Here is a 23,972-nt window from a genome sequence, read left to right on the forward strand (position 1 = left end):
AGAAATGTTGGGGATGGGACCCAGGGATGGGAACCCTGCTTTTCCGCCTTCTGCTGCTTCCAGGACTCAGAACTAGCAGCCCGTAGGGGACCCAGGCGCTGGGCCTTCTAGCCCCCGACCCCGGAACCCGGGTGTCCAGGACCCCTGGGGGACCCAGGGCCTCTCGGAAGCCTCTCACCTCGTCTCTTCTGGGAGGACGGAGAGTGCAGTCCCGTGGCCCCCTCCCCTCCCCAACCTTGTCGGGGACCCCAGGGCTCGGGCTCCCCACTCTTGGGGCTCGCTCCCCTGGGACCCGCCCTCAGACCCCAGAATTGGGCTATTAATGAATGGCCAGGGAACTCTTGGGGCAGGGGGAGGGGCCCCTTCTTCGGGCTCCGGAGCAAGTGGGGAGCGGGGACCCCGGAGCCCCAATAACAGCGGCGGGGCCCCGGCCCCGGGCCCCAGGGAGGGGGCGCGGGCAGCGAGCAGGCCCCCGCCCCCCGCCGGGCTGGCTCCTCCCGCGGGGGGGCGGTGCCTCTCTCCCTCCTCCTCCCTCCTCCCCGCCCCCCTCCCCCTCCCCCCCGCCTTCGCTCCGCCGCTGCCGCCGCCGCCGCCGCCGCCGCCTCCTCCGCCAGTTCGGGGCCTCGCTCGGCCGAGCTCCCCTGCCGGCTCCCCCGGACCCGGACGTGTGCGAGCCCGCCCCCGGCCCCAGGCCCCGGCGGCCCGGCCCGCGGCCATGAACCTCTTCCGATTCCTGGGGGACCTCTCCCACCTCCTGGCCATCATCCTGCTGCTCCTCAAGATCTGGAAGTCCCGCTCCTGCGCGGGTGAGGGGCTAGGGGCGCGGGACCCCGGGCAGGGCCGGGGGGTGGGGCGGGGGCACCCGGGGATCCCCCCCCCGTGGAGGCGGGAGGGGGAGGGGAGGGAGCCGGAGCTGGTGACGTGGGCCTTAGGGGGAGGGGGCCGCCCGACCCTAACTGCCCCCTTCCTCCCTCCCGCCTCCCGCCCTCCCTTCCCGGGTTCGGGGAGGGGGCCTAGGCCGGGGCCCAGGCTGGGGGGCGACCCGCGCCCTGAGCCCCGGGCCAGCCGGGCCTAGCCGAATGAGCGAAGCCCGGACCTCTCGTAGCTCGGGGCCCGCCCGCAGCCGGGCCCGCCCCCTGGCTGCGGGCCCTGGGAAAGGGGCAGGGCGGGCCGGGAGCGGCAGGCCCGCTGGGGGCTGATCTGGAAGGGATTTGTCTGGGGTCGCGCTGGGGGGTCGGGCCGGCCTTGGGCCCCCAGGGAAGCCACACTGAGCCCCTTGTCTCCCCCAGGGATCTCGGGGAAGAGTCAGGTTCTGTTCGCCGTGGTCTTCACTGCCCGCTACCTAGATCTGTTCACCAATTACATCTCCCTCTACAACACGTCTATGAAGGTCTGGGGGATCCTGGGGGGGCTGGGCTCCGCGGGAGGGGCTGGGGTCCCCAGTGCAGGCCCGGGTTCTGAGAACGTTCTCCACCTCCCCGACAGGTGGTCTACATCGCCTGCTCCTTCACCACCGTCTGGATGATCTATAGCAAATTTAAAGCCACTTATGACGGCAACCATGACACCTTCCGAGTGGAGTTTCTTGTGGTCCCCACAGCCATCTTGGCGTTTCTGGTCAACCATGACTTCACCCCACTGGAGGTGAGACCACCACAAGCCTGAGAGACCCCCCCCCCAATTGGGGAATGTTGTTGAAGATACTTGGGTTGTTGGAGAGCATGGGTGGGCTCCAGAGCCTGGGTGGGGGCAGTAACTTAGGGACTACGCGTCCTTCCTTGCTTTGAGGGAAGAAAACCCAACAGCTTCTATCCCCCATTGTCCTTGGCCTGGTCTCGGCAGGTGGGGGGGGGGTCATGGGGTGGAGGCCCCAGATCCAGTCCTCTAATGGTTGTGCCTCCGTCTCTCTTCCTCCCCTTCCGCCTCACCTCTCTCTGTCTCTCCCCACATCCACTTTCTCTTGGGGGCCTTTCACACCCTCCAGCCCAGCTTTCTTTCCATTCCTCCTACCTGCCTTTGACCTCCCTTTTCCTTGAGCCCTATGCTCCTTGGCTCTGTTCTCTGCTTTTCCCCTCCCGTCTTCCTCTTAGGTCTGCCCTCATCTAGCCTGTTTCCTGCTCCCTTCCTGCCCTCCCGACCCCTCTCTTTGGGCTGCCTACTGTCTGCCTCTCTTCCCTGTCCTTCCTTGCCCTGGTCCAGCTTGTTCCCATCCAGCATCCCCATGGCAGCCACCCTCAGGCCTCAGCTCTGCCTCCCCCGCTCCTGGCCTTCCCTTGTGACCTCGCTCATTCCACCGCACCATTGTCTCCGCCCCCCAGATCCTTTGGACCTTCTCCATTTACCTGGAGTCTGTGGCCATCCTGCCACAGCTGTTCATGGTGAGCAAGACGGGTGAAGCGGAGACCATCACCAGCCATTACCTGTTTGCCCTGGGCGTCTACAGGACGCTCTACCTGTTCAATTGGATCTGGCGCTACCAGTTTGAAGGCTTCTTCGACCTCATCGCCATTGTGGCTGGCCTGGTGCAGACTGTTCTGTACTGCGACTTCTTCTACCTCTACATCACCAAAGGTAGCTAGTGCTGGAGGGGGGCTGGAGGCTTTCTTGGGGCACCCCTCCTTCTCCCATTGCTGTCTCCAGTCCATCCTTGCCCTTCCCCTTCCCCTTCCGGGGATCCCCATTCCCCTGTTTCTCTTAGTTCTCTCAGCCCCAGGTTAGGGGGTGAGGGTGGGGGTGGGGAGGGGCTGCTCTTTCCTCCCACTGTTGACTCACTCTCTCTCTCTCTCTCTCTCTCTCTCTCTCCCTCTCCCTCTCTCCCCCCCCCCCAGTCTTAAAGGGGAAGAAGCTAAGCCTGCCTGCATAGTGGTGGTTCCCAGGGGCATCTCCGCAGCAGTAGCAGCGATGGCAGAGGAGACAGGCCGCAGCAGCACGGGTGGGGTGGGGTGGAGCAGGGGGGCCCCAGGACCTGCCCAGCCCAAGGGGTACCTTTTTAAAAGAATCCATGGATCCCACCCCCTCCTCTCTTCCCCAGGGCTGGGGGGGGAGGGGAGGAGGGCATGGGGCATGGGGCCCCCCAGCCTTGGAGAGCAAGTGTTTTGCCTTTTAGAGAAACAAAGACAAAGTCTTTTTTGAGTTGGTTGGGGTTTAGATAACTCCCTGGTTTTCCTTCCGTCATCTTGTCAGCCTCCGGACACCCGTGTTTTTATAAACTGTCTGGGGGGTGTATGGGGAACCCTCCACCTGAGCCCCCCTTCCTTGCTGTCTGCTTCCTCCTTCCTCCAGATTTTGCCAAACACTCAGCCTCTTCCCTGGCCAACAGGACCCGGCCCTCCAGCTTTTTTTCTGGAGAATAGGAGGGGCTGGTGGGGTGATACCCCACCTCCATCTTTTATAGCTTTTTTTGTCAGTTTTTTTTGTCCAGGGGCCTGGGGAGGGAGGGAAGGGGCCATGCCCCATTTTTGTACAGAATTGATGGTTAACTCCTTGTTCACTTGAAATAAAGACAAAAATGAACTTCTCACTGACTCTAGTTGTCCATGTGTATCCCCCTTCCTGCGGCCTCTTCTGTTTCGAGTCCCTGTGACCCTTTGCCCAATGGTAGGGGCCCTGGCTTACCTACAAGGGACTGTCCTCTGCAAGGTGACCAGGGAGTGGGGGAGGGGGGAGACCCAAAACAGCTAAGGACATTGGGCCTGTATGAGTGAGCCGAGGGCGCTGTTCCCTCTTTGCAGCAGGGCACAGGGTAGGCTTGGTTGGCCCTGAATGTCCTCTCTGGTGTGGATGGGAACTTGGCTGGGCCTCTTCCTAAAAGTCCACGAGGATGGAGTGAGGCTGCCCCAGGAAGACCGGGGCAAAGTCTGGCTTCTGATGGCCCTAATCGCCAGGATCCCATTCCTGTGGACGTTAATGTTCTTGGTGCTCTTAAGACAACTGTGAGCCAGCCAAGAATGAGTCTCCCCTTCTGTGGAGAAGGAAACTGAGGCTGGAAGAGCTTAGTAATTTTGCCATGGCTGAACAGCTAGTTCACTAACTACCTTAGAGAACTAAGTTCTTTTCTCTGGACTTTTGGTCGTCTGAGACTGTCCCAGGGCCAAGTTGAGGGGAACAGGAGAGACTCCACTTTGTCATCCCAAAGAACCTCCTCCTCCCTCTCCCTTTCTCACTTGGATGGATGGATGGATGAGACACGGGAGGCTCCGTGGGAGGAAGAGAAAGTCTCTTTAATAACTGAGGGAGATGGGGCCAGTGGCCTCAGTTGTCATTCATCATTGCGAGGCGAGCGGCCTTGGGAGTGGTTGGGTAAGGGGGTGGCATGGAGCCCGGGTAGCCCAGGCTGTTGGGCCCCATGTTGGTGGTGGTGCCAGAAGACAGGGTTGTCAGGGCCACGCCTCCTTCGTCCAGGGAGCGCTTGTAGGGGACGGGTGGGTCACTGCGCAGGTCCTGGAGCGCCAGGTAGGCCAGGGCCATCTGTGGAGAGGGGTCATGGGATTGAGAGCTGGGAGGATTCTTCCTAATCATATCATTCGAATTCCTTAACAAACTGGGAAAAGGGACGCAGGGATGGGAAGGGACTGGCCCAAGGTCAGTTACACAGCTAGCGAGAGGCAGAGCCAGGATGCAAACACTACAGTTCTTCCAGTTCATGCCCCAACGCCATGGTGGGGGAGGGATAGGAACAGGGTCCTGCCAGTCTGTGAGGGGCCTGAATGCAGTGGTGGGCTATTCTTTAAGCTTTGGGTCTTTCCCAGAACCCAGCAAAGGGCCCTACCCCAGCTGACCCTTGGTCATGAATGCTGAATTCCATGCAATTCCACTCCAGACTTAGGCCCCACCCTGCCTCCTTGGTCTTACCCAGACAGGGATGGAGAAGAAGGAGAAGGCGATGGCTGCCTTGGCGCTGCTGTTGCCCAGAAGGTAGTGGTGAGGAGGTGAGCGCTGCCACTGGTTGGCCAGGAAACAAAAGCCCACAAACCAGACTCCGACCCAGATGACTGCACAGAGGGAGGAGAGGGGTGCAAGGGTCAGGCCCCTTCCCGGAGAGGCAGAGTAGCCCTGAGGTAAGGAGGACCTTCCCAAAGGATCACAATTTGGCACCAAGGAGACCAACCTCCTAAGGGGCAGTGAGCCCAAAGCAAGACAAGGGAGACAGTGAGACCAGCCTGAAGTCATGGTCCCTCCCTATTTTGGATCAAACCCAATTGCATTGGTAGGACATCAGCACCTGCTGTGCAGTCTGGGGTCTAAGAGTTGTCTGGGCACTGGGCGGGTTTAAGTGACTCGGTTCAGGGCACAGCTAACAGGAGGGTGGGGCAGGGGGAGGGGGCCTTGACCCAGGTCACTGGGGGCCAGCTCTGCTGTCAGCTGCCTCTCCAGAGGATGTCCTGCCCACCACACCAGCCGCATGGTTCTTTGGTCCTCCCCTCAAGCTGATCTTTATAAAAGTCAGCTCCCTGAGGGACACCAGTCCTGGGGCAGAGTGACATGCACGCTCTCAGGCCCAGAACAAGGGACAGAGGCATGGGCTCCCTGTCGGATCATAAGTGAGTCCCTCAATTTCTGAAAGGAGGCCAGAGACCTGAAGGATCATCTCTCGGCAGCCTAGGCCGGCAGGGCCGAGAGCCCAGGAAGATCCTTACCAGAGAGGGAGAAATCCAGCAGCAAGACTGTGGTCTTCAGACGGGTACTGGTGATGCGGGCTGCCTGGCTGTCCAGGGTGAGGAAAAGCAGGCAGCCCAGAAAGGCCAGGAGGCCTGTGACCACTGCAAAGCTGCAGGCCACTCCATTGTCATTGAGGACGCAGTGCAGCTGTGAAGAGCTGGGCAGGTTCTGGTAGCCATCGGTCAAGAGTGTGGCAAACACGATCAGCGAGAAGACCTGGCCAAGTAACAGCAGAGGGTGAAGCGTTCCCAGGAGGGCCTTCCCCCATTTTGATCCCTCCCAAGGGCACCTTCCCCACCTCGGCGCACTACAAGGCCAGGCACTGTGCACCAGGGATAGAAAGGCCTGAACCAGCCACAGTTGAACCCAGTGTGAGGGGCATCATGTAAACAACCCTGGCCAAACAAGAGAGGCAGAGGGTAGTTTGGGGGCAGCTCAGAGGGAAGGCCTCTTGCAGAAGGGAAGACATCCCTGAGACCTGAAGGAAGCCAACGTGACCAGGAGGCAGAGATGAGGAGGAGAGGCATTCTAAGCATGGCGCACAATTGGAAATGCCTGGAGTCAGGATGGAGTGGCGCCTGGAAAGGATGGGAGCAGCTCACCAAGGGCTTCAAAAGCCAAAGAGAGGGTTTGCTTTAACCTTGGAGGTCACAGAGAGCCATGGGAGTTGACTGAGTTTGGTGGGGTGTGCTTTAGGAAGATTCTCTTGACAACTGGAGTGGCCAGGCAGACCACCCCCCCCCCCAAAGCACCAATGACAACAGGCCAAGTAAGGTGATGGGGGCTTCTACAAGAGCTGATCCAAAGGGGCTGGTGGGCAGCTAGGGGGCAAGGTGGCTAGAAGGTTGGGCCTGGAGTCTCCCCAAGTTCACTTACTAGCTGTATAACCCTGGCCAAGCCACTTGGCCCTGTTTGCCTCAGTTTCCTTATCTGTGAAATGAGCTGGAGAAAGAAATGGCAAGAAAGCTCCAAATGGGGTCATGAAGATTTGGGCATGACTGAAAAATAACAACCCAAGGGTCAAATTAGCAGGCCTTGGTAACAGACTGGAGATGATAGAAGTGAAGGAGAGTGAAGAATTGAGCTGACACATCTAGGTTGAGAGCCTAGAGAGTTCCTGGGAGGCCCAAGGTGTCCTCAGTAGTAATAGGGAAGATTTGGGAGGAAGATGATGAGTTCAGTTTGGGAGATGCCCACCAGACATCCAGTTGGAGATGCAAGACTGAAGGTCAGCCTACTGAAGAGTCACCTGAAGAGTCAGGATCACTGAAACCATGGGAGCTGATGGGAGGCACAAGTAAAACAGCACGAAGGGAAAGGGACTTACATGACTAGCAGCAAAGGAGACTGAGGGGTGGTCAGACAGAAGGAAAACCAGGAGAGAGAAGCATACAAAATGCAGGAAGAGGAGGATGGGGAGAAGCGACCTCGCCAAAAAAGATGAGCCCTGAGAAAAGGCCATTAGACTTGGCAATGAGGTGCTCATTGGTTTCAGGCGGATGGTAAGGTCAAGGGGAAGCGCAAACTTAGGAACAGAGTGAGAGGAAAGGAAACGGAGGCACTTTTTGGAGATGGCCCTCTCAGGGAGCAGAGACAGGGGATGATAGCAGGCAGATATGAGTAGATGCAGGGAAGGTTTCCCAAGGATGGCAGACACAGTGGTAGGCAGTAGGGAAGCATCAGGTACAAAGGTGGAGATTGGAGATGACAGAAGAGACAGCTGTTAGAGAAGACCGATTACATGGGATCACTTGTGCATAAGGGGGTTGGCCTTGTCAAGAAGGAAGGAGGACATGGTGGCAGAGGGCATCTAAGGGTAAGGAGATGGGGAAGAGGGGAGAAGAGAAAGCTCTCTGCAAAGAGCCTCAGGGTTTTTGTGTGACATCTAAAGCAAGCTTCTTAGCTGGGGTGGGGGGAAGGGAACAGTGGGAAGTTAGAAAAGGGAGAAAATGTTTGGAAGAGCCACAGCAGAGAGTGGAAGGGGATGAATTAGGGAGTTAAAAAGGATTGCCTTGCAGTGGTGAGGGCCCAGCTGAGATCGAGGAACACAAATTTGTTGTGGACCCAGTCAACCCAGTTTCTTGATTTTCTCCAGCTTCCTTTGGTTGTATGTGAAAGGCAGCAGATGGTGGGTAAAATCCAACACATGGGTTTGGAAGGGTAAGATTTTCCATAGGATAAAAAGGCAAAGGATGAAAGAGAACAGAACAGTGTAGAGTCACCTTTCTTTGTGTCCTTGTTGTTTTGCACATAGTGTTTAATAAATGCTTACTGACTGACCTGAGACCTTTTAGTCACACACATACTGAACAAGAATCCTCCCTATAGGGGGGCAGCTAGGTGGCACAGTGGATAAAGCAAAGGCTCTGGATTCAGGAGGACCTGAGTTCAAATCCGACCTCAGACACTGGACACTTATTAGCTGTGTGACCTTGGGCAAGTCACTTAACCCTCATTGCCCCCCCAAAAAAAATCCTTCCTATAACATTGCCAATAATTGGTCACCCAACCTCTGCCTGACTATCTCAAGTAGCCAAGAATTGGCTGCCTCAGGATATGGTCCATTATGCTTTTGAATTCTGTTAGGAGGTTTTCCTTAACACTCAGTAAAAATGTGCCCTATTGAAACTTCCAGGTGAATGTAAGCTCCTTGAGGACAGGAACATTTTAGTTTTTGTCTTTGTATACTTAAATAGTTGGCAGGGGACTGATAAATGCTTGTTGAAGTTAATCGAATTACTTCCTCCCATTGCCTTCTCCTGTTGGGCCCAACAGAAGAAGGCTGGCAGGCATGCTGTTGAACAATCAGTCAGTCAATCAACCAGCATTAGTAAACATTGGCTATGTGCCAGGCACTGTCTGTGCCTTGTGGACATAGACAAAAATGAAACCCTCCCCTCAAGGAGCTTCAGTTCTATTTCTGCTCTCAGTCTACCTACACTTGGCCCACCTTAGATTTGGGAGGTGGAGTTCTCCACCATTGATGTTTGTATTTACATTTCAGACTGGCTTAAGAACACAAGGAGGCCAAGACCTATTTTGGTGGATCTTCCACACTGGGCCAAAACACCCGGCCTGGCTTTTCCTTGTGCCCGTGCCAAGGACACAAGTGGGAAGGCCCTGCTGGGGGGGCAGTGAGGGGGCAACTTCCTGTCTCCTCCCTTAACTGGGCTTCTCAACCTGAGAACAAAGCTAGGGTGACCATATGCCAGGTGTGCTCCAATAGCAATAGGGTGGGCCGGGCAGCTGAGGGCTGTGCCCGCACAATCCAGGGACTTTGAACCTGCCTTTATCAGTGGAGTGATCCCCAATGGTTAGCAGACTCTCACCTCCCTCTCCCTCGCCTGCTCTCTCCCTCTTTGTGATCCCCCCTACCCCAGCTGGCCCCTCTTCCATTCCCATTCCTCCTCGACAGGGACCCAGGTGCCTCTCCTACTGGGCAGGATCCTTCTGGATCACCTAGTAGCTTTCAGCTTAAGCCTTTTCCTTTCCTATCCTTCCATTTCCAGGCTCCATGCCCACTAGCCAGGCCCAGGCCGCCCTCCCCATCACAGGCTGCACTCTCTGGACTCCTTCATCTGCTCTGAGGTTCACTCAGAGCATCCAAATGCATCACCCTGGTCAGACTCTGGAAGCGATTCCCTCCTGACCCAGCACTCTTTCCCTCCTTTGACTATGGCTCACAGTCTTCCTCTCCACCTCAGCTCCTTACTTTATCCTAGGGGGCTTCAACATCCATATGGATGCTCCCTTAAGCATTTGGCCCTTCTTCAGTCTTCTCAGTAACCATGCAGGACATGCTGCTCCCTCTTCTACACACAGGGTGGTCACAGCCTTGTCATGACTGGACGCTCTTGCCATCCATCACCCACAAGCTTTCCAGTTCCATGGTGGAGAACTCTGAACTTCCATCTCCCCTTGGGCCTTACTCCTCCTAAAGCCACTCTCTGTCCTCAACAGGTCCCTCAGCACTCCCCCAGACCATCGCCCTTGCCGGGACTACACTCCCTTCCCAGCCTCAACCCCTCGTAGACCACCTTGTCTCCTGGGAATCACACCTTGCCACTCTTGGCCCTGCATCATCTCAGCCATCTGCCTCCTTTTCCCTACTCACGTGCTGCTAAATGAACTTGTGCTGATTGGGTCCACTATGTATTTATGCCAGCTAATGTCCACTGGGCCACTGCTGCTCCCACTCTGATTGATTCACTGGCCTACTCAGGGTAGCAACTGTTTCCAACCATTTCTCTCCTCTAGTCTTCCTCATACTTCACTGAAAAAATTGAGGCCGTTCCCTGAGAGCACCTTCTCCTTCCCCCCTGCTCATCACACATTCCTCTGACATCACCCCCCCCCATCATTTCCTCCTCTATCCCTTTTCTTCACCAAGGCCAGTTCCTATAGATTTACTCTTGTTTTTTTCCCTTCCCACCTTCTTCGCCCCCTCTGTCATCCCCACTCTCTCAATTATCTTCAATCTCTTCCTGTCTACTGGCTCCTTCCCTGCTGTCTACAAAGGGGCCCAAGTCTCGCCTGGCCTTAAATACCTCACTAGATCCTGCCATGCCTGCCAGCTATTGTCCTACATCTATCTCTCTTCCCCTATTAGCTAAACTCCCACAAAAAGCTTTCTTTTACTTGCTCCTAAACCTTTCACAGTCTGGTTTCTGACATTGTCATTGGGCTCCAAACTTGGCCTTGCCAGAGGTGGCCAAATAGAATGGCTTCTTGACCCTTGGGCTTTTGACCCCTCTGCAGCTTCTGATTCCACTGACCCCCTTCTCTTCCCAGATCCTTTCTCTTCTCTGGGTTTTCACAGTTCTCAGTTCTCCTTCTACCTGTCTGATGGCTCCTACTTAGTCTCCCTGCCTCCATCTTCCTCCATGTCACACCCATTAACTCTGGGCATCCCTCAAGGCCCTGTTCCTGGCCTATCATACTCCTCTCTCTACTCTCTCACTTGATGAGAGTATACATTCTATACTCTCATCATCTCCCACAGGTTCAATCACTATCCCTACATAGATGATTCCCAGTTCTATTTATCTATCACTAGTCTCTCTGTGGAACTCCAGACCCTCATCACCAACTGCCTATTAGAGATTTCCAACTGGATATTCTGTGGGCTCTGAAACAGAACTTCTGTCTTTGTCCCCAGGCCCTCTCCTCTTCTGAAATTCTCTGTTACTATGGAGGGGATCACCATCCTTTTGGTCATCCAGGCTCAGGATCTGTGTTATCCCCTACGGTCCACATCTCTTGCTCATCCTAAAATCCAATCCTTAGCCAAATTTTGTCATTTCTCTCTCCTTTCAACATCTCCTGTATACAATCCCTTCTCTCCACTGACATAGCCACCAACCAAAAACTGGTCCTGACCCCGGCTCACCTGAATGACTGTGATAGCACTGCAACAGCCTTCTCATTGGTCTTCCTTCATTCCAAAGCTTCCTTGCCAGCGTGATTATTTGCTAAACTGTGGTTATGACCATTTTTCCTGCCCCCCCCCCAACTTTACCCTTAATAAATTCCACTGGTTCCTGAATAAACAGTCTTTTGGCATTTAAATCTCTTCACAACCTGGGTCCTTCTTACCCTTCCTGTCTTCTCACTTTCCAATCCAGGCCATACTGGTTCACTTCCTCTTCTTTGTATGCAACACCCATCTCCTGTCCCTCTGCCTGGATCAGTCTCCTTGCCAGTCTGGGAATCCCAGATTTCTTTCAAGAGTCAAGTGCCTGCTGGGGCAGCTAGGTGGCACTGCCCTAGATTCAGGAGGACCTGAGTTCAAGTCTGGACTCAGACACTTAACACTTACTAGCTGTGTGACCCTGGGCAAGTCACTTAACCCCAACTGCCTCACAAAAAAAAAAAAAAAAAGGAAGAAAAAGAAAAAAGAGTCAAGTGCCACCTTCAACGGGCAGACTTTCCTGATCCCCTGTAAGGGGACCTCGTATTTATCACATATGTGCTTTGACTTGTCTGTCATTAGAATGTAACCTCCTTTCGAGTAGGGATTATTTTTGGTTTGGCATTTCCTTTGTATTCCTGATGCTTAGCAATGCTTGTTGACAGGCTGATTAATCGTCCCTATTAAATATCATGTTATTGGATTTAGCTTTAGCCTGTAGAGATGTTTGGGGATTCTGACTGTCATCTTCCATGTTCGCTGTCCCTTCCTTCTTTGGGTCACCTACAGATTTGATGAGCACGCTCTCTATGCCCTTGTTGGTCATTTAGCAGACAAGTAAACTGTCCCAGAGCAAAGTCTCAGCGACTGCTATTTGGGCTTAGTTCCAATCCCTCAGAAAGTAGTCACCCAGCCTTTGAGTTCAACCACTCAACTGCATTATGGTCGGGCCTACATCTTTCCATGTATCTTATCCCCAGTAGATTATGTGAGGCTTTGACAAATGCCTGGCTCAGATCTGGGTAAACTAAAATGACCAATTTCCTCTGATCTGCCTACCGGTCTAGTAACCCCGGCAGAAAAGGAAGTAAAACGAGCCTGGCATTAACTGCTCTTGATGAAGTCACACAGACTCTTGGCAATCCTTCCTTTTCTACGTAGGAATAAAAACTCACATTTATATAATTTACAAAGCCTGGTAAGGCAGGTACTACCACCAGCAACTGGCATTTCTTAGGTACCAACGCTGAGTGCTGGAGATTGAGTATTATCTTGGGAGGATGAAGATGGGAAGGGCTTCAGAGACTAGGCCACAGTCTAAGTTAGCAGGGGCCTGGAGCTGAAGGACCCAGCTCCAAGGCAGCCAACGTTCATTTTAAACCTGCCAATGCCAGGTAAGAATGTGAGGAAGATCCATCTTCCAGCCTGGCCATGTCAGGGCCCGTCGGGCCGGGGAAGGGGCCGGGGGCCTCACCCCCGCAAAGATCCGGGATATGGTCTTTGGCTTCTTCACAAACTGGACCACCTCACTATCGGCCAGGTCGTGGAGGCTCTCGGGCACATACATGCTCACCCTTCTCCTTTTGGGGGGTAGGAGGCACTGGTCTTCCCTTCACTCAGACTCAGATGACCTAATTGGGGGGGCACGGAGGAAAGAGAATAAGGCGAGGTCAGAATGGCATGAAGGAGCTTGAAGAGGAGGAGGAAGGAGGGTCAGCACAAGGGAAGCATTGCACCAGCCCAACATGGAGGCTGGGACCTCCAGAATGGGAAGATGGGGGGTACCCACCACAGAATTGAGGGTATCTCTTCAGAAGGGGGTCTTCCCCCACAGAAGTGAGGGATCCCTCTTCTTAACCAGTCTCCCCAAAATGGCAGACAGCTTTTCAGAATAAAGGACTTTCCCTTCAGAATGGGGGTCTCCCCTTCCAAAGTGGGGATTATTTCCCAAGGGGTGTCTTTGCTTCTGGACTGGGGGGCTCTGCCTCAGAAATGAGGGTGCTATCTCACTCATGGGAGGGCATCCATCACACTCAGATTGGAGGGCTTTCAAAAATGGGGGGGAGGTTCTCAATTCTTTTCAGAACTGAACCATCTCTCTTTAGGATAGGGGTCTTGGGCTCAGAATTGGGGAGAATCTGTTCAGGGAGGGGTCTCCTTCAGTAAAGTGTGAGGATCTCCTTAGGATATGAGGTTTCCCTTTCAGAAGTATGGGATATCTACTCAGAATCTGGGGGGGCTTTCATCAGGAAAAGGGGGGGTCTCCCTATCATTTTTAGATGGACTTTCTTCAGAAAATGTGGATCTCCATCTCAGAACTGGGGGAATCTCTCCTGAGAATTGTAGTCTTCCCTCAGAATCAGGGGAGTGACTCTCCTTAGGAAAGGGGGGTCTCCCCCTCAGATTTTGGGGAGTCACCTCTGAAAATGGGAGAGGCTATAGTTTTAGAAGGGGGGAAGTCTCATGAAATGGTGGGGTATTTCTTCAAGAACTGGGGTCTCCCCCTCAGAAGTAGGGGGAAATCTCCTCAGGAAATGGGGAAGCTCTCCCCCTCACCTTCCCTCTCACCCCTCCCGCCCGACTTCCCTACCCCAGCAGCTTTCTCCCCAGACCCGCCTTTTTCCCGCCTTTTCCTCTCCGCGCGTCGAAAGCCTATTGGCTGACAGGAGGCCCCCGCCCCCAGGCACACTCCTCCTCATTGAGAGATGGGGGCGGGGCCTCGTTAGCCGTTGACCTGAGGCGTGCACGAGCCCTGCCGCGCGCCTCTGAATCATCGTCTGCGGTGCGCGCATGCGTCCAGCAACCGAACCTTACCTACTTTTCCCCTCTCCCACCCCAGGGAAGTCCCTTGAGGAAATAGTCTGAGCTCACTCCCCAGAAAGTTCTCACTCATCAAACCCCGCCCCCCCCCCCTCCACGTGGGCGCATGCGTATCCCAGAAAGCCACCTAAGGAGACGAAACTGCGCCCTCACCCCCGCGCATGCGCTGCCCCTCAAATAAAGTGGCACCTGGAGGCCCGGGCTGCGGGCCCTGCGCATGTGCGCCAAGCTCAATGACAACCAAAGCTTTCTAAGGTGAGGGGGTGGGAAAGGCTTTCTGGGGCGGGGGGTGCGCTTTTATTACAGGGCTTTGGGGTGACCCCGGGGATTCTTGAGATGCATTCAAACCCATACCCGAAATAGCTTTCCCGGCTCCCCGCTGCCCAGAGGGTGTGTCTTGGGGAAAACGTGTGGTCTATCTCGTGACCTTTGACTCCTGACATCTGACCTCATGCCAATCGGGTGCGGAAGAGAAGGCCCCGAGGTGGACTGTGAGCTGGGACTGGGAACTCTGTAGTCGCCCGAGTTGAGATGTCCCGGGGTGGGGGTGGGGAGGACAGGGAGGAGGGCGAGGCTTTGGGAAAGGCAGCAGTGACCTGTGAACTTTGGTCCCACTCAGTCTCCTTTGCTTTGGCCATGTAGTTAGCCAGCCCTCTGATCCTTATCCCCCTCCTCACTTTAGGGTGCTGGGGCTCAGCATGTTCCGGGTAGCCCGAGCAGCCTGTGGGGCCGGGTGGTGGGGCTGCCCCCGGCCCCCACTGAGGCCCTGGGCCCTCGAGGCTGCCTCTCGGCCGCACACCTCCCTGACCACCAAGATGGGAGAGTATCGGAAAATGTGGAACCCCACGGAGCCCCGGAACTGGGCCGAGCAGTATAAGGAACGCTTCATCCCCTTCTCCAAGGACCAGTTACTGCAGCTCCTCCTGCAGGTCATTTGGGGAACTACAGGTTCCAGTAGCACCACCCCCACCCTCCTTCCTGGGCTGGAGTGGCTACCCCGGTGCATGCTGGGAGTTGTAGTTTCCAGCGCACACTGGGGGGAAGACTCTAAAACTACAACTCCCAGCATCCTCCGGGACAGCTGAATTTTCCTCCTCCCCTTCTTCCCATCCCCAGCCCCTTGGAAGTTTAGTTCACTTGGAAGTTTAGAACTGGGAAGAGAGGGGAACTCAAGTATATTAAAACTCCGAGCAGGTTCTGGGGACATTGTGCTCCCCTGCTACTGGGGGGTGGGGCGGAGGGAACTGAAGAGGCGTTTCCAGTTTGCTGGGGACGTGGCAGGGAGTCCACTGCCCACAGCCCCAGAGGAGCCCCCTCCCCCATATCCCCCCCCCCAGCCCACAATGTCCGGTCCCCCCCCCACAGGAGTTTCATTGCAGCCCCTCTGCCAGGGCAGAGCTCCTGGAGTTCTCGTCCCGGGTTGACCTGTGCATCCTGTACCAGTATAACCGCACCCTGACCCAGCTGCAGGTGAGGGCCCTCCCCGGGGGCTGCCCGAGTGCTGGCGGGAAGCGGGGTCCTGGCGGGGCAGCACGGTCCCTCACCCGGACCCCAAGCCCCTGCCCCTTCCCTGCAGGCACTGTACCACCCCATCAACCCAGACCGGGAGACCCTAGAGCAGCCCTCCCTCACCAATCCCCAGCGGCTGGCCAACGAGCAGGAGGTCCTCAGGGCCCTGGGGCCGCTGCTGGACCAAGCCAACTTCTCGGAGCTGTCAGAGGATGCCCTGGCCTACGCCCTGGTGGTCCACCACCCTCAGGACGAGGTTCAGGTAGCAGCCTGCACTGCTTAGGTCCCTTCTGGACCCCCGCCCTGCCGCCCCTGCTCACAGGTTCTCTGGCTCCTTTTGGGGGCCATGGCTTGTACCCACAAAAGGGAATCTGAAATCTCTACCAAGCAAAGGCCGCCTCGCTACCAGAGACGTCCCATAGGAGGTGGTGCCTGCCAGGACCTTTGTGTAGGGCGGACCCGGCCAAACTGAGCAGGCCAGTAGGGAGCCATTGAGGCTTGTGGAGCAGGCGAGTGACAGGCAGATCTGTGCTTCAGGGAGCTGCTGTGCAGAGCTGTGTTCTAGGGAGGCCCCTGCCCAGGTCAGCGACCGAGGGGAGATAGGGGCAGTGGAAGAGGGACAGGCCCCGCTCCCCTTGGGAGTTTGGAGAAGTCTGGGAGGCCACAGTGGGAGATGAGGGGCTGGGTCTGCCGCTCTCTTCATCTGCATTGAGGGGCTAACTGAACCCACAGGACCCTCAGGGTGGTCCAAGACAGCCCAGGTGGGGCGGGGAGAAGGAACGTGCTCTGGCCAGGTGAGAGGAGAACCAGCACGCTTCCTGAAGGACACAGGGTCAGGTACCTAGTCGGGAGCGAGGCCTGAGACCCTCTGAGGACGAGGACGAGAACTGGGAGGGGGCAGGAGGGGAGGATATGGGAGGCTGGTGCTCGCTTGGCAGAGGTTGGCAAGGAGGGAGAGGGGATGATCAAAGGGGCGAGCCCCTGGCTGGGCTCAGGCAGCCTGGGCCAGAGGAGTGAGTGAAGGAGGAGTGGGCGGGGTGCCTGAGGGCTGGGAGGGGAGAGAGCTTGGGGCAATGGGCCTCCTTTTCTGAAGCTTCTCAGTGGAGGAGATGCTCCTCCATTCCCTTGGCCATGTGACATGAGGCTCGGGAGGGCCTCTGCTGAGCATCTTGGGGGCAGAGGCTGCCGGGGCCACAGTGCCAGCTGCCTGGGTGGGGAAGGCACAGGAGATGGGGTGGGGGTGGGGGGCCAAGCTCCGACTGCCCCCCACCAGGCACCTGCCCTTTGTACCCGCAGGTGACTATCAACCTGGACCACTATGCTTACATGCAGTTCTGGGCCCTGGGCCAGCGAGTGGGGCGGCTCCCCCGAAAGTCCATGGTGGGCTCTGAACGAGGCTTCTTCACCAAGTCCGTTCCTGCGGAGCGGTGAGCATGGGGGCTGCCCTGGGTGGGGGCGGCCTGAGCTCATGCCCTGAGAGGGTACCCCAGGTGGGGGGGGATAACATGAGAAGAACCCTGGGCATGCTGCCCTCCAGCCCCGTCGTCTTAGAGAGGCCAGAGCAGCCAGCTGGAGAGAGGGGAAGGGTTTGCTAGCCCAGGGCCAGAGCATGCTGGAGCCGGTCTGGTTCAACCCCCTCGTTTTACAGAAGAGCAGACTGAGAGGCCCAGAGAGGGGCAGGGATTTGCCCAAGGTCACACAGCAAGCCTAGAGTCACAGAATGTGTCAGAACTGGAAGGGGCCTCAGAGATCGCCGAGTCCAACCCCCTCATTTTACTGAGGGGGACACTGAGGCCCAGAGAAGTGACTTGTCCAAGGTCACCCAGGTAGTAAGTAACAGCCCGGACCAATTCTAGACTCTCAGAGCTAGAAGGGACCTCTGTTTTACAGAAGAAGAACCCAAGGCCCAGGGAGGTTTAAGGATTTGCCCAAGGTCCCAGACTCTCTCGCTCCCTCCCCAGTGCACCCCCCAAGTCTTGCTTTGGCAGGCAGGCGGGTGCCAGAGGCAATTCCTGACCCTGCCCTTTGGGCTCAGGCGTTACTTTAAGCGGGTGGTGGTGGCCGCCCGCACCAAGCGGGGGCACCTGGTGCTGAAGAGCTTCAAGGACACCCCCCTGGAGGGGCTAGAACAGCTCCTCCCTGAGCTGAAGGTGCGGACGCCCGCCCTGCAGCGGGCCCTGCTCAACACCACGCTCCTGGTCTCGGGCCTGGTGTTCTTTGTCAACGTGGGCATGGTGGTCGTCTCTGACCTCAAAGTGGCCACCTCCCTGCTGATGCTGCTCTTTGCTATCTTCATGGCACACCGAGCCTCCAAGGTGAGCCCGGGGCCCTGGCCTTAGACAAAGCCCTCCCTTCCCGGGCCTCAGTTTACTCCTCTGTAAAATGAGAAAGCTGACCCCCATGGTGCTGCCCTCAGGGTCCACTGCCTGGGCACAGAGTCTTCCCAGCCCAGGTGCGTGTGGGGGGTGATGGATGCCCCAGCCTCTGTCCTGAGACCCCAGAACACACGAATCCATTCCTGAATGTTAGGCCTGGAAGGGGCCTTGGGACGTCTGGCCCAACTCCTCTTTTTATGCTCAAGGACACTGAGGCTGGGTCCCTCCTGCAAATGGGGAGCGGGTGTTGTGGGCCTGAGCACGTGGCAGTCCTTTTGTTCTTGAAGGAGTGGCTGATGGGGTGGGGGGTGTCACTGCAGGGTCTTCGGCCTCGAGGGATGACACCCCTCCCCTCGGCCTTCCCCTGCAGATGTTCGGCCAGCACCGGAACCTGCAGGCCCTGGAGCTGGCTCACATGCTGTACTTCCGAAGCACGTCCAACAACTCGGAGCTGATCTCCGCCCTGGTGCTCCGGGCACAGGAGGAGCATGCCAAGGAAGTCCTGCTGGCCCACAGCTTCATGGGGCGCCGAGAGCCCGGGCCCCCCGAGGGTAAGCAGCAGCTTTCCCCAGAGCCAGGCTCCCCCTCTGCCCCTGACCTCCAAGGTCCTCGGCTTACCCATTGGCATCCCGCTCCTTCCCTTCCCCTAGAGAGTGCCAGGTGGCTGCAGAACTCCGTAGAGGCCTGGCTCCTAGCCCGGACCGGCTGTGAAGTGACCTTCAATGGGGCCCGGGCCCTCAGCCACCTTGAGGCCCTGTCCCGAAACACGCCCCCTGATGTCTGCGAAAGCCCTAGCCCCTCCTGGACCGCCCAGCTTCAGAGACCCCTGGAACCTCCCGGGACCCAGCCACGCAGGGAATGAGCTTCCTGTCATCTCTCTGCCCACCTGAGCTCCTCAGGTTGTAGTCCTGGCCCCACAGGCTTCCAGGATTACTGAGACTTTCAGCTGAGGGCCACCCTCTTTCCCAGGGATGAGAAGGAAGGCCACAGGGATGGAGGGGCACGGGACCCTGGGAAAGGCTGGAGGAGCTTCTCCCTGTGGCCCTGGCCTTTTGGGAAGGGAGCAGGGACCGCCTCCCAATGCCCGTGCCTTCCCCCCAGCCTGATGTTCATACCAACTTCTGCCAATGCTACCTCTGGTTCCATCCCACCTACAGTTCCTCCATGTGCAATACCGATCCCTGTCCTCAGCCTCCGGCTCCCCAAAGAAATAAACCCTGTTTACACCTCTCAGTGTGTGGGGCCCTGAGGGGGCAAGACTGGCTGAGCTGAGCAGCAGGGGGGCTGGCCCCTGGGTGTGGCTGCTGGTGTGCCCGGCCTCCCTTGAAAGACTGGTCTGGTCGTGCCCTCCCAGAACCTCAGTATGGAGCTGGCTGGAGGCAGAGAGCAGGTGTCTCCTCCCTTCCCCCAGGAGTGCTCTGCAGCTGGGCTTCTCCTCTGCCCTGTGGGTGGGACCCCTGCCCCCAGAGGGGAGCCCCTGGTGTAGCAGGCACAGAACTCACACCTGCCCGATAGAGAGGTTACAAAGCACTTTACTTCATGGATCTCATTGATCAGAGCTATGGCTCTCCCATTGAAGAGGAAGGAGCTGGGGCCCAGAGAAGGCCCCCAAGTCTCGGGGCTCCCACTGCGTAGGCTTGTCCCCACAGTTGGTGCCCTCGGCCTCGGGAGAGAAAGTGACTTCCCCGCGGTCAGAGGGCCAGGATGGAAGCCAAGGCTTCTGCCTCCTCCCAATCCAATGTGATCAAAGGCTCAGAGCCCAGAGAGGCCCCACGAGGGGCCTTGGCAAGGACCCTGTTAGGACAGAGGTGTCAGAGCTGGGGGAGAAGGGAGGGAATAAGCATTAATAGGGCACTTACTGTGTGCAGGCACCGTGCTAATGACACTCGATCCTCACAACTCTGGGAGGAAGGCACTATTATTATCCTTATTTTGCAGTGGAGGAAACTGAGGCAAGCAGAGGTTAAGTGACTTGCCCAGGGTCCCACAGCTAGTAAGTACCTGAAGCTAGATTTGAACTGAGGTCTTGCTTCCTGACCCAGGGACCGGCACCTGTGCCACCAGCTGCCTGAGTCAAAGCACTGAGTGTCGGGGCAGGAAGTGTATGTCAAAGGGGCTCGGCCAGAGGAAGGAGGAAGCAGGAAGCATGTTCTGCTCCCCCATTCCACAGAGGATGAAACTCAGATGCCAGGGTCAGGACCTGCCCCTTGGGGCAGGGTAGCTGGGGAGGCCTTGCTGCTGTCTCACTGCTTAGGGCCTGTGAGCCAGGGCCAGCTGGCCGGGGGAGGGGAGGTCACTCTCGTTTCCTCAGGTGGATGTAAATGATGCCGCTAGCCAGCGCCAGGGGAAATGCCACCCAGGCTAGGGCGAAGCAGTAGCCAAAAGAGCCGCCGGGATGATGGAACTCCTTGACGTGTATGGCATAGATCAGGGCCCCGGTGAATACTGACACACCTGAGGGAGGAACAGAGGGAGTTAGGGCAGTCCCCTTCCCACTGGCCTCCCCCAACCTGTCCCAGAGACCTCCCTGTAGGCTCCGAGGCACTTACTGGTGCAGAGCTGGCAGAGGCCGGTGGCGTAGAAGAGCTCCCCTCGCTTCATGTTGTATAACTGGAACATGAAGAGGATGAAGGACAGGCAGCAGAACACCAGGGACAGCACCATGAGGCCCTGTACGGCCTTCAGCCAGCCTGGGGATGGAGAGACTGAGCCACCCCAGGAGTCCCCTTGCCACACCTTCCCTGCTCATCTCCCTTAGACTGGAAGCTCCCTGAGCCCAGGGACTCTGGGCCATTTTGTATTTGCATTTTTCTTGTCTAGCATAATGCTGGGCATGTTGTAGGTGTTTAATAAATGCTTTTTTCATTCATTCATTCATTCATTCATTCATTCATTCATTCATTCATTCATTCATTCCCACTGGCCCCACCCTCCCCAGAAGAAGGGCTTCCAGCCCTGGAAGTCTTGGGCCCTGGGACTGCACCCATCAGAATCCACAGGTAGACTGCCAAGAATGTGAGGGTTAATGGGGGGGGGGCTCTCCCTCACCATTTTCGCTGACATTTCTGCATTCCCAGACCTGGGAAGATTGGTTCAAGAATGTCACACATTCCTTCCAAAGGTTCAGTGAGTCATTCCCAGGGAGGATCCACCATGACTGAAGCAGGGTCAGAAAGAGGCAGATTAGGGAAGAGGACAGGAGGCAGGAATGGGGGGTGAGGGAGGGTGTCCCAGGGATTTTCCTTTAACTTTTTTTTGGGGGGCGGGGCAATGAGGGTTAAGTGACTTGCCCAAGGTCACACAACTAGTGTCAAGTGTCTGAGGCCAGATTTGAACTCAGGTCCTCCTGAATCCAGGGCCAGTGCTTTATCCATTGTGCCATCTAGCTGCCCCCCTTTAGCTCCAATTTGACCACATCTCTCCCTTCCAGAACCTCCCCAGGCTCCCTGTTGACTCTCTGCTAAACCCCTCTGTCTAGCTTGAAAACCCTTCACTGGTGGCCCCTTCCTGCAGTGCCCCCTCCTCACCTCTGTCCCACTCCCTTCGAGACATCTCAGATACCTTCTGCACTGAGCCTTCCCTGATGCCCCCTGCCTGCATTGCCAGTGCCCTCCCTCCCATAAGGATACACGTGTGCATGTATGTGTGTACACGTGTGCACGGACGGTTATTCCCCCTTATAACGCAAATTCCTTGAGGAATATTCACTTTTGTCTCTATCCCAAAGGTGCTTTGCACAGTGCCAGCCTTATCGCAGGCACTTCATAAAACTGAGTTGAATTGCATTGGTGAATGCTTGCTGAGTGATTGAAAGGACAGGGTTGTGAGAAGAGCAGGAAAGGGGGGGGCGGGGGAAGAAGGCTGGCTGCAGCCAGAACTCGCCCCTCCCTGGGCCATCAGCCTTACCTTGTCCAGGGTGGCTACGAAGAGCAGAATGAGGATGAGGATGTGCAGGGCAGAGACCACCACCAGGAGCAGGGACATGGTGCCCACAGAGTCTGGGGGAGGAGGAGAGCTCAGGCTGGCACCAAGATGCCCTGGGTTGGCAAGAAGTTGAGGGGAAGCCCAGCCTGGCTATTCCCTAGTGGAGTTGGAGGAAATGCCTGGATCCCCAAAGGGTCAGGGAGTCGAGCTCCTGAGGGACCGAGGGTGGGCGGGCGGGAGCTGGATTGGGATTTTTCCCTCACTTCCCCCTCCCACACATTCTAACAGCTAGAACCTTCACCGGAGGATTGAAACGTGCCCCACCTAGTTCCTCCCAGCAATTCCCCAGTCTCAGAGTTGGGCTGAGGCACAGCCCCAGGGACTCAGGCATGCAATGGGCGCCTCCCCTCTCCCCCATTGGTGGGTGGGGGGTCAGAGTGAATCACTGTGACTCATCCCCTTCTCTCCCACCAGAGAAACCCCAGCCCCAGGCCTCCCTGCCCTCTCTATGTCACCCCTCCCTCAAGGGCCAGGCAGCCAGACAACTGGGGCGAAGGAAATGAGATGGGGAGCAGAGGGTGAGGCTTTTGGAGCTTTGGGGTGCCAACAGGGCTGAGATGGTGGATCCCCAGGGGAGCAAGGTCCTAGAAGAGAAACCGAGGTGCAGGCAGGTCGGGCTGCCTGGCTTGGTGTGGGGCACTAAAGAGAATTAGTTGGGAGAGACACCTGGGTCTCTTGAGAGAATCGGTCGAGTTGGAGAATTGGGGTCCGGGACTTGGGGGCAGAGGAAAGCAGAGAAACCTTGTGTCTCTGTGGGACTGAGCAGAAGACTAACGGCTGTTAGCCCAGATGCCTGGATGGGGGTGGCGGGGCGGGACGGGGGGGGGGGGGTGAGCACCTGGCAGGAAGAGACAGCTGGGGTCTTTGGCAGAACACTCTCTGCCCCCGCATCTGCGTGGGGGGGGTGTCCCATCTGCGGATCCCAAGGAATGTTGCCTCTCCCCTCTCTCCCAACCTTCCTCCCACTTTCCTCTCCCCCTCCCATACCTACTAAGTGCTTTGGGATTCTCCCCCTCTCGTTGTCGAAGTAGAAGGTACCTGGAGGCAGATGGGGGCTTTGCCGTCTCAAAGACTCCTTTCTTTCTCAGCCCAAGCCAGATAACGGGAGAAGCACTTAGCCAGAGCAGCCAGGGGAAGTCAGAGCGAATGCTGGGTCCCCTTTCCCGGCCTCCCTGCCCCGCCCTGCTCTCTCCCTCCTTCCCTCCACCCCCGCCCCCCCCCCCCCCCGCCTGCCCAGCCCCCGCCTTTCTCCCTCCCTCCCTCCCTCCCTTCTTCCTTCCTCTGAAGACCCACTCCCTAGTCTAGCTAGTCTCTCTTACCCTTCGTCCCTGCCTAGGTCTCTATCTCTCTGTATTTCTCTGTCTGGTGGACATACACTCTTACTCCCCTTTTTATTTACAAGCTGGAAAAAGACTGGTGGGACCCGAGCTTCCGTGGAATCATACATCACCACACACCTCCTTTTTCTGTCTCTCCCTCTCTCTGTGTCCTGTCTCTCTTTCCCTCTCTGTCTTACTTTCTGTCTCGCTGTCTCTGTTTATATCTCTATGTGTGTCTGTCTTTCTTCTTATTAATTTGTCCCCTCCAAACTTGTGTCGTCTGATTTCTCTCACCGTCGCCCCTGGTCCCAGAACCTGCAGAGACTGAGGGTCAGGGAAGGTCGCTGGAGGGCAGGACTTTGGAGTCTTATGATGCCAATGATGGGGAAGCTAACTAGTCAATAAATAAATATTTATTTATTTATTTCATTTGTTTGCTTTTTAGTGAGGCAATTGGGGTTAAGTGACTTGCCCAGGGTCACACAGCTAGTAAGTGTTAAGTGTCTGAGGCCGGATTTGAACTTAGGTCCTCCTGACTCCAAGGCCAGTGCTCTATCCACTGCGCCACCTAACTGCCCAATAAATATTTATTAAACACCTGCTACTCCTCAGGCTGAGAATACCAAAAAAAAAACTAAAAAGATAGTTCCTACCCTACAGGAATATGGTCTAGCAGGGTAGACGACATGAAAACAGCATATATGAAGCAAACTTATGCAGCATAAATAGGAAATAATTGACACGGGGAAGGAACTGGGATGAAGAGGGGTTGGGGAAGGCTTCCCATAGGAAGCCAGAGAGATCAGTAGTGGGAGTGAAGGGGGGGAGAGATTGGCCAGAGCCAAGATGGAGAGTCTTGTTTGTGGGAGCAGCCAGGAGGCCAAGGTCACTTTATTG

The 23,972-nt window shown here is 56.6% G+C and overlaps 4 protein-coding genes across 8 annotated transcripts; 2 read left to right on the forward strand and 2 right to left on the reverse strand.

The window, feature by feature from the left end:
• Nucleotides 1-560: 560 nt before the first annotated feature.
• On the forward strand, nt 561-3,520 carry KDELR1 (KDEL endoplasmic reticulum protein retention receptor 1). Its single transcript, XM_043998526.1, has 5 exons — nt 561-806; nt 1,290-1,390; nt 1,486-1,644; nt 2,319-2,571; nt 2,829-3,520. The coding sequence occupies exons 1-5, from the start codon at nt 716-718 to the stop codon at nt 2,861-2,863; spliced, it is 639 nt and encodes a 212-aa protein (XP_043854461.1). The 5' UTR covers nt 561-715; the 3' UTR covers nt 2,864-3,520.
• A 731-nt stretch (nt 3,521-4,251) lies between these two features.
• Nucleotides 4,252-13,950, reverse strand: SYNGR4 (synaptogyrin 4). Its single transcript, XM_043998371.1, has 5 exons — nt 13,883-13,950; nt 12,543-12,699; nt 5,637-5,874; nt 4,852-4,991; nt 4,252-4,467 (listed from the first exon to the last, which is right to left on the reverse strand). The coding sequence occupies exons 2-5, from the start codon at nt 12,633-12,635 to the stop codon at nt 4,252-4,254; spliced, it is 687 nt and encodes a 228-aa protein (XP_043854306.1). The 5' UTR covers nt 12,636-12,699; nt 13,883-13,950.
• A 68-nt stretch (nt 13,951-14,018) lies between these two features.
• TMEM143 (transmembrane protein 143) lies at nt 14,019-20,653 on the forward strand. Of its 2 annotated transcripts, XM_043995002.1 has the most exons (8): nt 14,019-14,143; nt 14,571-14,817; nt 15,254-15,358; nt 15,465-15,659; nt 16,694-16,824; nt 17,433-17,712; nt 18,143-18,323; nt 18,423-20,653. In XM_043995002.1, exons 1-8 carry the CDS (start codon nt 14,106-14,108, stop codon nt 18,632-18,634), a joined length of 1,389 nt encoding a protein of 462 aa, XP_043850937.1. In that variant the 5' UTR covers nt 14,019-14,105; the 3' UTR covers nt 18,635-20,653. The 2 variants fall into 2 exon arrangements, with proteins under 2 accessions (XP_043850937.1, XP_043850938.1); XM_043995003.1 differs by lacking the exon at nt 15,465-15,659.
• On the reverse strand, nt 19,287-22,925 carry EMP3 (epithelial membrane protein 3). Of its 4 annotated transcripts, none has more exons than XM_043995006.1 (5): nt 22,795-22,925; nt 21,679-21,770; nt 20,821-20,929; nt 20,322-20,462; nt 19,287-20,226 (listed from the first exon to the last, which is right to left on the reverse strand). In XM_043995006.1, the coding sequence occupies exons 2-5, from the start codon at nt 21,754-21,756 to the stop codon at nt 20,066-20,068; spliced, it is 489 nt and encodes a 162-aa protein (XP_043850941.1). In that variant the 5' UTR covers nt 21,757-21,770; nt 22,795-22,925; the 3' UTR covers nt 19,287-20,065. The 4 variants fall into 4 exon arrangements, with proteins under 4 accessions (XP_043850941.1, XP_043850942.1, XP_043850940.1 ...); XM_043995007.1 differs by having other exon boundaries at nt 22,748-22,918; XM_043995005.1 differs by having other exon boundaries at nt 22,744-22,918.
• Nucleotides 22,926-23,972: the final 1,047 nt, after the last annotated feature.

This window comes from Dromiciops gliroides, chromosome 3 (genome assembly GCF_019393635.1).
Source record: "Dromiciops gliroides isolate mDroGli1 chromosome 3, mDroGli1.pri, whole genome shotgun sequence".
NCBI classification, from domain to species: Eukaryota; Metazoa; Chordata; class Mammalia; order Microbiotheria; family Microbiotheriidae; genus Dromiciops; species Dromiciops gliroides.